The 11,598-nt window shown below is 45.0% G+C and overlaps 2 protein-coding genes across 2 annotated transcripts in view; one reads left to right on the top strand and one right to left on the bottom strand.

The window, feature by feature from the left end:
* The window catches only part of Uts2 (urotensin 2), a 6,536-nt gene extending 2,722 nt beyond the window's left edge, over window positions 1-3,814 (top strand). The window contains exons 3-4 of the mRNA XM_005353670.1: window positions 816-859; window positions 3,701-3,814. Coding sequence (XP_005353727.1) covers window positions 816-859; window positions 3,701-3,814 — 158 coding nt within the window. The remainder of the gene's footprint in view (window positions 1-815; window positions 860-3,700) is intronic.
* A 2,230-nt stretch (window positions 3,815-6,044) lies between these two features.
* Window positions 6,045-11,598, bottom strand: part of Per3 (period circadian regulator 3) — a 51,131-nt gene continuing 45,577 nt past the window's right edge. The window contains exons 18-20 of the mRNA XM_026782295.1: window positions 10,871-11,039; window positions 10,048-10,198; window positions 6,045-8,278 (exon numbers count right to left, since the gene is read on the bottom strand). Coding sequence (XP_026638096.1) covers window positions 8,195-8,278; window positions 10,048-10,198; window positions 10,871-11,039 — 404 coding nt within the window. The 3' untranslated portion in view covers window positions 6,045-8,194. The remainder of the gene's footprint in view (window positions 8,279-10,047; window positions 10,199-10,870; window positions 11,040-11,598) is intronic.

Raw genomic sequence — 11,598 nt, 5'->3', positions numbered from 1 at the left:
AAAAAAAAAATGCAAGTAAAATGTTCAGCAGGTCAGAGAGATGAGTAAGGTCAGACATGGTGACTCACACCTGTGAGCCCATGAGTCTGCAGACAGCCTGAGACCCCATTCGACAAACACCACCTGATGGAAATGATGACAGATTTGACCGTTTTCTCCACACACTGATCCAGTGCTCACAACGCCTGGGCACAATAAGGAGCGTCTTTAAGGAGACACTCTGACGGGCAGTCCAACTGTGTTTCTGACAAACTAGGAATGGTTAATGAGAAAAACAAAGTGCTGAAGTCAGAATCCTTGCCTGTATTCAAGTTCACATTGCCTCAGCGTGCACAGGACTGGAAACTACACATAATTTAGAGATGTTATATTTTTTCTTCTTTCCATGTGTGCTGTGCGTGTATTGTGTGGGCCCATGTGAGGGTGGGGGGCAGAGTTGGATGTTTTCCCTAGCTCTCTTCATTGACTGAAGCCTGTCTCCAGCTGTGTTAGCTAGCCAGCCTGTCCCAGGGACCCTGTCTTTACCTCCCAAATGTTGAAGGGATCAAGGCGGCCTCCATGCTCACCCAGCTGTGATATGGGTTCTGGGGACCTGGACTCTGGTCCTCAAGCCTGTGCAGCTGGTGCACTATGGGTCACCTCCCCAGCCCTGGAATCTTAGATTTTGTAGGTTTTAAAATAAGCATGGCTGCTGAGTGTGGTGGCAACGCTGCTGGGTATGGTAGCAAATGCCACAGCTGCGTCTCTGTGAGGCCGGCTTGGTCTGCGCAGTGCATCCTTGCTTTAAAAAGAGAAACTGTCAAATTGTTTTCCAGATCCCAGTGATGATATTCCCACCCCAAGGGGAAGCTTGAGAAAGGTAAGAAACTCTGGTTTTTGAGGGTGAAAGGCTGAAGTTCTCATAACCAATTTTACAGAACCCTTAATTCATGACCTAAGAGTGTTCTTGGTGGAAATCACATCTTATAGTGATTGGCCAGTGTTCTTCCAAAATGTTTTTTTCTAAACTGTTTCATAGACTATATGACTGTAACATGGACTTGACAAGCACCTGCTCCAGGTGAATGACAGTGGCATGTAAGGGAAAGGAGCAGCAGGGAAGGCCCCTGCTGCACTTGCCGTCCACTGCCGTGCCACGTGGCCCCAGCAGCAGCAGAACTAGGATGGCACTTACTAGTGGAACTTCAACAGACCTGCAGGAACCAATAAGCAGTCAGTGTGGGGCACCACAAGGCACCATGGGAAGGGAATGGAATGAGGATGTGGTCCTGTCCCTGTGATGCAAAGGCTGGGGTGTGGTGTGAGTGACAGGACACACATGGATGGTGTAGTGTGGGGACCACTGTATGCTTTCCAAGGGGTCTCTCCAGGGACCCTGCCTTCAGTGTTTATGATTATGTAAATGTCTCCTGAGAAATCATGACATCAGCATTCATGGATCTGGACCAGGGACACCTCTAAGGTTGTAATAGCCACCAGCGTTCTGGCAGCAACCACCCTGACATGAGATCCCAGAGACAGTGAGCAGCACCTGAAGCCCCTAGGGGACAGGCACAGCTTCTGTGAGCCATTAGCGAAAAGTCTTCACTCAGATGTTTACATGCTTCTAAACAGAAGCCAGTCCAGTTAGTGTTACTATTGCTGTGATCAAACTCCATGACCAAAACAACCTGGGGAGGAACCGGTTGATTTGGCTCACACTTCCACATCACTGTTCAACACTGAAGGAAGTCAGGGTAGGAACTCAAACAGGGCAGGAGCCTGGAGGTAGGAGCTGAGGCAGAGGTCATGGAGGGGAGCTGCTTGCTGGTTTGAACTCATGTCTTGCTTAGCCTATTCTCTTATAGAACCCAGGACCACCAGCCCAGGGCTGGCATCACCCACAATGGGCTGGGTCCTCCCCCACCAATTGCTAATAAAGAAAACGCCCCACAGGCTTGTCTACAGCTAGATCTTATGGAAGCATTTTCTCAATTGAGGCTCCCTCCTAACTGATGACTCTAGCTTGTGTCAAGTTGACATAAAACAATCCAGTACAAGGATTATTCCTAAGGCCTAAAACCATATATGTAGGGTGTGCCCACTTTATTCTAGAATAAAAAGAAAACTATGGCATTGCTCTACCTTTAAAAGAAGCCAGTTTTAACAGGTAAGATCTATGTGACAATGAAGATTAAGAGTCCAGAACTAATCACCGACAGAAGCCAATATAGAATGGTCACTGAGTGTTGGCAGAGGCTGCTCATTTGCTTCCCAGCCATCCAGACTGGAAATAATCATGCAGAGACTGTATTAATTAAATGATTGCTTGGCCAATTAGCTCTATTGGCTAACTCTTACATCTTAAATTAACCCATTTCTATTAATCTGTGTATCACCACGTGGCTATGGCTTACCAATGTCTGTCTGCTCCAGAGGCTACATGGTGTCTCCCTGACTCGGCCTTCTTTCTCCCAGCAGTCAGTTTAGTTTTCCTGCCTAGCTCTACTCTGCCCTATCATAGGCCAAAGCAGCTTCTTTATTCATTAACCAATGAATGAAGGACTTCTCACATTATCTCCCCTTTTTTGTCTAAATAAAAAGGAAGGTTCTAACTTTTAACATAGTAAAATTACATTTAACACAATAGGTATCAAGCAAGAATTAGTTAAAATATTTATATCTACTTTATCTTTTATCGTAACTAAAGAAAGCTATAACTATATAGTCTTCAACTCCATCAAAGATTCCAGAAGGATATAATATTACCTAAGTAAACAGGAAGTGCATTGTAAGCAAGTTCCAAAACTCTAGAACTGACAGAGACCTCTTATTGCCTGGACAGTCACCCAACGTTCTTCTGTATCATTGGAGCATCCATCTTCAGCCTACTGAAGATATCTTCAGACTTTTCTATGAAGCAGGAAATTTCAAAGACAGTTCCGCCTATATTGGCAGTTTGTTAGTCACTTTCTTCTGTGTCCTGCAGAATGTCTGACAGATTCTTTCATGAAGCAGGAACCCCAAAGGACTGTGTCACCTTCTTTAAGCAGCTTCAGCAGTCATTTTTCTGTGGGTCCTGCATGTCCAGTTCATACAGCAAACCATCAAGCAGTCCAGGCAAGAGCAGTTTCTTGCCCAAATGGCTGATAAACTCCATAAGGAGCCTCTTTAATACCCGTTATCCTCTTAAAGTAGATTGGTGCTGTCAGGAGTAGATATGTCTCATTGTCATGAAAAGACTTTAGTTCTTAAAACATTTTAAATTAAATATTCCATAGGTCTTTGAAAGGTTTTATGAGATTATTTATATAACTGAAATATATCTCTATATATCTAGAAAACTTAACTGACTACGAGCTTGACTATTATAGATGATTATCTATTAACCTGTATTTCTTAATTATACACTACATTTTTAAATGAGCTACAAAAACACAATACCTTGATTAAGAGCAGCAACATACATATAACAAAACTAACTTTAAATTTGTATCAATAAATCAAGATCCATACCAATACAAATCTCTATAACTGAGAGGATAGGGGAACTCTAGCAACACAGGGTTAAGAAAAGAGAAAGAGAGAGGGAGAGAGAGAGGGAGAGAGAGAGAGAGAGAGAGAGAGAGAGAGCGAGAGAGAGAGAGAGAGAGAGAGCGAGCGCACATGCTCCGAGGAGCCCCCATGAGGGTTACTTATTGTTCTGAACTTTGGGTTTCAGGCTTTCTCTGGACAAGATTCTAACACTGTACTGAGTCGTCTTTTGGCAAGAACCAGGAAACAACATAAGCAATATGGGACTGTCTCGGAGTGCTTCTGGAAATACTGCATTTGAAGAGATACAAGCATCAATTTACTTCATCAGAACCACCACTTTAGAAAACTAAACAAGGAAGATGCCTGAAGAAAAATCCGGCTAACTACCCCATTTCTTCATTATTATGAGAAATAAGTCCTCAATGTTTCACAAGTATCACACGGGGTCAAGCTTACTTAAATAAACATCCTGAAAATCTATAACCTGTATTTCTCCCCATTATCCTTAGTATTTCCTGGAAATCTACAAGTTAGGCTGGAGGTGTAGCTCAGTGGCAGACAGATTACCTAACATGAGCTCTCTGTTCCATCCTGGGCACTGCAAAAATGTCTAAGTAAAGCAATAAACTCTCCTATGTGAGTACAATGCATTTTGGTCGTATACAACCTTTCCTCTCCACCTTCAACTCCAGCAGTGCCCCTCCCCTTTACTTCTAAAATGCACCATGTCTCTTATTTGGCCTGGGGGGTGTGGCTCACTGGTAGAGCTCTTACCTAGTGGGTGTGAGGCCTTGGGTTTTACTACAAAAGCAAAACACAAAGCACCACACACTCAGAACAACTGACGCCAATAGACCAGTTACTAGCAAAGCAATAAACGAAGTCAGGTGATGGTGGCACATGTCTTTCATCCCAGCACTCAGGAGGCAGAGGCAGACAGATCTCTGTGAGTTCGAGGCCAGCCTGATCTTCAGCATGAGTTCTAAGGCAGGCTCCAAAGCTACAGAGAAACCCTGCCTCCGGGGAAAAAAGAAAAGCAGAAGCACACAGCACGGAGTAAGAAGAAAAAGGCACCAAGATCTATCCAAAAGTGTCTCAAGTCATAAATGATTCAAAAATAAATTACTTTGTTATGACATCTTCTCAACCATTAAAAATGAATATATGAATATATAAGTTGCAGATGTCATCACATCCAGTGGCCGTAGTGCTGAGGATGGGATCCGGGGTTCCACGCTCATGAACCAAGCACTCTACCACGTGTCAGGAAGGCAGTACCTTAGCTTGAAAAACTCAAGCTCTAACACAAAGGCACCTGGAGTGGGGCCTGGGCGATGGTCTGAACTGTTTCATGTGGGGAAGTCTGTGTGCTGATTCCCACTTTTAGTAGGTCGCAGTACTGAGCACTTGAAAACTTCCCTGCTCTCAACCTCTGTGAGTTAAGGTCATGGCTGACTCACACTAAGTATTGAAACTCACTTCCACTGCAGCCATTAAAGGCAAAACACCCTGCATTCTTAGAGGGGATGCAGGGGTTCGGGTGTGCAATGGAATCAGTAGACCCACATATGTGTAAACACACTAGCATTCCATGTACAACTGTGGCAGTCTGGAGAGCTTCAGATCTGCCATCATGGGACACTACGTGACCCATACCTCTGCCAGCAAACATCACCAATGCCTTCAAACACAGCTCTGACAAAGCTTTCCTAATCTAGACATCAGCCACAGCTTGGTAGGGAAAGCAGGCATGTAGACTCAATTCTGAAATCAAGAATGAGAATTAAGGTTCTTCAATCTAAGTATCAAACTAGTTCTAGCTCCCTACTGGCAACCCCCAAAAGCCTAAGTGGTTTCTAGTGTACTAATACAATCTAGAAGTCATCAGGAGGTGCAGTGACTTGGGGTGATTTTCATGATGGATCCCTAAGCTCATCCCTCAGCAGCCTATCCTGCACAGTGAGAACAGCCACCATGGGCTGCCATAAAGGGAAGAGGGGGCAGCCGGGGGCAGAGGCTGTAAACACTGGCTATGTTTGTCTTGCTGTTGTTATCAGTGGAAGGAACACATGACTGGAAAGGCATGAGATCTAAGGCCTTGCTAGCTCCAGGGTCTGGCTCCATATTTTGATTTCTAGATTTTGTTGCTTTAAGTAACATTCAGACTGTAAAATACAAGCTCACCCTACAGAAGCTTCAGAAATAATTTCGATAGTTTTACTAAACTGGCATAAATGAATGGCATTATACATGTGTATACATACACAGACATCCAGGACCCAGTGGAGTCTTCTCAGGGCTCAGATGAGGATGAAACACACTGGGAAGGGTCTTTCTTCCAGAGGGGAGTGGAGACAAACTGACGCGCAAACACCCGTGAGAGTGGCAATGCTGAGCTTGCGGGGTGGGGGGAGGGGGAGCTCAGGGGATCCCAGGAAGCAGCTCTGGCTGACACCACGCATGTTCAGGGCTTGTTGATACAATGAAGAACATTCTCCACTTTTATGCATACACTGTTTATTGTTTTTACTCAAAAAAGATAAACAATGGAAAGATTAATAACCATTAAAGTACAAGCAAATCCATAATAATTATAAACAAACTGCTAATTTGATTAAAATTTACCACCTTGTGAAATTACAATGATGTTTCATTTAATCCATTCACACAACATCTTGTTTTCTTAAATTTGGACCTATGACCCAAGAAAAGAAAGCTTTGGGGGAAAGAGTTATGTAAACATTGAAGTCTGCAATACATACTTTTGTTACCAACTCTATAGTTATTAATACTACAAAAGTCAGTAAGCTTGAACAACGGTTTCCACTGGGTATAGCCCCCATGGGGGGAAGCAAGCTCTGCTGGCCCCACCCCAGCAGCAGGGATTCTGAGTGCACTGACAGCAATGCTAGCAGAGGGGAGACTTGGTTAAGGGCTTTCCAGACTACAAGCACCAGTTTCAAATCAAGCCTGGATAATACATACTCCGTAAGAGGTGACTAAGGCAAAGAAATAAGGAGCTGTAGATGAAACAAGTACTCAGAACCAACAGGAAAGGGCCCATCCTACCAGAGAACATCAGGTCTAATGTACGTGTGCATGGATGCAGAATGGTCCCAGTAGCTCCAAATATCACAACCCTTCACTGGAGAAGGCCAGCATGACCAACGCAGGCTCTGACATCCCCATCTATGAGAAGTCTCGATCCACACAGCAGGAACCTTTGGTGGAACTATGCAATACCAGAAAATTCTAAGAATGTCGTAGGCAGCACTTGAGAATGTTTTTGACACCTTCTGATAGGACTGCCATCCTGAAAAACCATTATTTTATAAAAGAAGTCTAAGCCACAGAGTTGGAGCACTGGGCCAGCAGTCATCATGACCTTCTCCTGATCAGAATGACAGGACATTTATCAACAGCTAAAAACTGTCAGAGAAAATAGTATTTTCTTGAACCAAAGCAAAGCAACAAAACAGAAAAACTATGTTAGATTTCTGGAAGTACTGCGCATGAGAGGAGACTGCAGACGGCCTTTCCTGCCAGCTCCTTCCTCTGAGCTGCACGGGGTGGATTCCACAGTCACTGGAAGCTGAAGAAGGAATCTTGGGTGTCTCTAGTCTAGAGCACTGGGCAGTGAGCAGACAAACAGGTAAACAGTCATGCTCACTCCCGAGACAGAGCTGCAATCCCGAAGGCTGGGGCCACTGAGTTCCCCTAAGTGTAGTTTCTCACTCTGCAGGCCCCAAACCCTGTTCAAGGGCAAAGGAAAGGCAATGACAATCTGGCCTCTGGTCGGCATGAAGGCCTCTTTGTGTAAATTCAGCAAAAAAGAAGAAGTTAACTGTTAGACTGAGCATTTAAGCACATATATCTCCAGAATAACAGTAACATGATTTTAAAAACTTTTCACATTTATTTTATAACAACAACAAAAAAAAAAACCTTTAAAAAATACGATTGGCTGAGTAAGCAGCTCTTTTAACATGCAAGGCTTGATTTCAACTCTCCAGAGTAAGCCCTGTTCAAGCAGTCAGACCTTACAAAAGGAGTTTCCATGAGAGGCTGACATCAACAGGAAGTGCATGGACAAGAATGGGGACAAACAACCAAACCCATGACTCCTGCACTTCCTAGGGAACAATGCACTCTAATGTTCTGTGAGAAAGGTGGAATGTCTTATCATAACCATGAAGGGAAGCACCACGCTGTACAAAGCCTAGATCAATATGTTAAATTCATGGAAAACATCATGTGAACTACACAGCCTACAGACAGAATTCAAGTATTCCAATGGGAAAATGCCTTTGCAGCAACAGAACAAAACAAACAGGACTAAGGCTTGGAACTTATTCAGAGTGACTTCTGAAATCAAATCTTCTCAGACACATACCTCCTCAGAGGCAATCTGGTGCCTTCAAGAAGATGGCTAGGTCAGAGATTGGGAAAACGTCACCTATTAAAAACCGAGAAGGGAGGGCTGGGATACAGGTCAGCAGCGGAGAGCGCCAGACTAGCGTGTGCAAGGAGGCCCTGCGTTTGATTCCCAGTGCTACCCTAAACAAAACAAAAGCAAGGGGAAAATCTTAATGTTGATGACTTTGTCATTTAAGAGTTTAGTGAAGTAATACAGATATCTTTGTGTCCCACAAGACCTGGAGAAAGTGTGAACAGTTGCTCAACTGGTGTCTTCTGATGCCTGATGTTCACAGGCCTCTCCAGTGTCACCAACTGAACCTCTGTCTTCACAGGCGACACAATTCTCCAAAAGAGAACAAAGACAAATGTGTTATGTGATGCTAATGTCATCTAAAAAAGATGTGCTGGTTGGCTTCTGTCAACCTGACACAAACCTAGACATATCTGGGAAGAGAGAATCTCAACTGAGAGAATATCTCCATCAGACCGCCCTGTAGGCAGTCTGCAGTGCACCTTTGTGATTAATGATGGCTGTGAGAGGGCCAGGTGACTGGGGGTGGTGCCACCTCTGGGCATGTGGTCCTGGGTGCTATAATAAGCAGACTGAGCAAGTCATGGGGAGCAACCCAGCAAGCAGCATTCCTCCATAGCCTCTGCATCAGCTCCTGACTTGAGTTCCTGCCCTGACTTCCTTTTGTAGACTGTATCATCTGTGAGGTGAAATAAAGCCTTTCCTCCTGAGGAAAGTTTTTGGTTATGGTGTGTCTATCACAACAACAGAAACCTAACCAACATAGAAGGCAGAGAAAGGAAATACACAAACAAGATGAAAGCATCTGCCAAGAATCCTTTATCTAGCAAAGCTCCTTAGAAAGTAAGGGAGAAACAAAGGCTGGAGAGGGGTATGACCTCACCATACCTGCAGTGTAAGAAAAGCTGAAGAGGGAGGCTGGAGATGGCTCAGTGGGTAAGAGCACTGGCTGCTACTGCAGAGGAGCTTGGTTCGATCCCCAGCACACAGGGCAGCTCACAACCACCTCTAACTTCAGTTCCAGAGGCTCTGGTGCCCTCTTCTGCCCTCTGAGGGCAACAAGCCCACATGTGAGTACACAGACATATGCAGGCAAAACACCCATACACATAAAACACAACAATTGAAAAAAAAGAAAGGAAGTGACAAGGGAGACTACAGACTGAATCAGAAGGATGGTAACTCAAACCGTATTGATGCTGCAACCCTGGCTTGCCAGTCTGTTAGATAACGTAAGAGATTAATGCTTAAAATGACTGGTGTTCGTGTTTTTGGGCTGTGGAGCTCCAGAGGAGCAGAGCTCCTGCAGGGCGAGATAATTCCCTGCAGTGTGGGCCTTTCTTGTATTTGGAAGTTAAATTGCCACACAGGGATAGTATTTGAACCATGTATCTCTGAGAGCTTCCCTCAGCTGGTCATGTCAGGGTAGTGTCTTTACCACCCTAGCTTTCTAACTGGTGGAAGAGAACTATGTCGTCATGGTAGTGGCATGCTGTCTAGCAAGCCTAAGGAAAGAGCTGTGCCTACTCATGAGAGAGCGAAGGGGCCTGTGACACTCCCTCACAGAAAAAAACGGGGTAGAGAGTCATGAGACCCTCACTTTAGACCCCAGCCTTTCCTCCCAGTCCTATGCAATTTCACCTCAGGTGTCCTGTGCTTTAGGGAGGTGACCAGTCTACAGAGTGCAGAATGCACTGACGGGGTGGGGTGGGAGGCTGCTGACGGGTGGTGGAGACCACCTGTGGAGCTATGCTGTGAAGTTACCATTCACACTAGGATGAGATGGTTTTGATGATGTGGCCATTTTGGGTCACCCATGCTCTGTATGTAAGCTCAATTAACTCACTGGTGTCCGGGTGCCTTGGCTTTAACAGTACTTTGGCCTGTGACTGTGCCCTTCCGGAGGTGAAGAGAAGGAACTTCACCAACAGTGTTAGGAAGACCACTTCTCAAAACCTAGAACACACTGTGCTCGCTATTTCACATGCACACTGCTGTTGGAATACAAAGGTGACCGTGAAGGTGAAGGGCACCTGTCACCTGGTGCAGAACAGTCGCTGTATGAACAATTACGTGCTTACCTGGACGTGTCCTTCTTGAGGGGCAGTCTGGCTGTGGATCCAGGAGCACACCTTGGCCAGTTCCTCCTTCTGTGCAGGAGTGAATTGGGGCTGCTGCTGTTGCATGCTGCTGAGCTTTGCCAGGTCTCCCCTCAGCACCTCTTCTCTTCTCCTAAACACAGCAAAGGCCTATGAGAACAGCCTTCCCTTCCACCGCTGCGCTTAGCTGTTGACTCGTGACATAACCGAACTGTCTGCTTCTTGGTGGGAAACCCAGTGTGATGTTTAAGCAAAGCATATCAAGAAATGCATTTCCTTCCACCTCCTCTGTTAGGGGCACGGGTGAGCAGCCTGTCTGCTCTGTGGGGTCTGCACATGCACAACTGCAGTCCTTCTCCAAGTCATTTGCTGCTTGACTTTAAATGAATAAATTTATAAACACATTTTTCTATGACTGTGTATAAGACATTTAAAAATCATATTAGAAACCAAACAACAACAACAACAACAACCAAAAAAAAAAAAAAACCAAAAGACAAACCCCAAAACAGCCAGTGAGATATCTGAGAAAGAGAGGGCCCTTTCGGCCAAGAGTGACGACTGCTGCTGTCCTCTGACATCTCCATACAGACCACAGCACAGAAGGTACTTCCCTGCTCACCAAGCCTGGTGGCCTGAGTCTCATCCCTGGGATATACACGTTAGAAAGAGGTCAGGCTTCCACATGTGTCATGGCACACTCACAGACGTATACAGAACAATATAAATAAATGGTAATATAAATTTGAGTTACAGAAATAAACCATCCAAACATACAGCTGCATTTTCGGAAGTGCTCTCTTACCTCTCGGGCAGCTGGTATGTCATGAGAACACGTTCTGGTGTTTGTTCTATCATTCTCCAGATAGACTCTTCGGCCACCCCGGGCAAGGCTTCATTTCTTTGTCTATTCTGGGACCTCTGTCCGTTTTCAGAAATTCCAGAATAGTCACTGCTACTGAAGTGTACACTTCCTATCAAAGATCAGCAAAGTGGAAAACACCTGTCAGAAGTTTATTTGTCAAAGATTTCAGACTCTAGCAACTACCTACCCATCCCAGCAGTGGCAGTTTCTACACACATTAACCAGATACAAATGATCTAACTATTTCAAATGGCTCACAGCATTACAGGCCCAGGCCAGAAATAGTGCAATAACATCTGCACAATGCAATCCTCTAGAGCAGCAGAAAGGAACAGACCATCAATACATGCAATAAAGATGAATCTCAACAGCATTGTTCTGAGACTCTGGACACAAAAGCCCTCACACTGTTATCTGGGTGTGTGGAACTACAGAAACTGAAGGGCAGTAAGTACACCATCAGAATGCCAGGACAGAGGACCAGTGCAGGGGTGGACTGTTGGTCCGAATATAAAACACCTTCACAGGCACACACCTGAGCACTTGGTCCCCAGCTTGTGGCTCTGTTCTGGAAAGTGATGAAAACTTTGGGACAGGGATATGAGGTGGATCACTGGGTGTGTGTGTGTGTGTGTGTGTGTGTGTGTGTGTGTGTGTGTGTGTGTGTG

Source organism: Microtus ochrogaster, chromosome 10 (assembly GCF_000317375.1).
Source record: "Microtus ochrogaster isolate Prairie Vole_2 chromosome 10, MicOch1.0, whole genome shotgun sequence".
NCBI lineage: Eukaryota > Metazoa > Chordata > Mammalia > Rodentia > Cricetidae > Microtus > Microtus ochrogaster.
The sequence above is the reverse complement of the archived record's forward strand: the minus strand, read 5'-3'. Positions and strand labels throughout refer to the sequence as shown.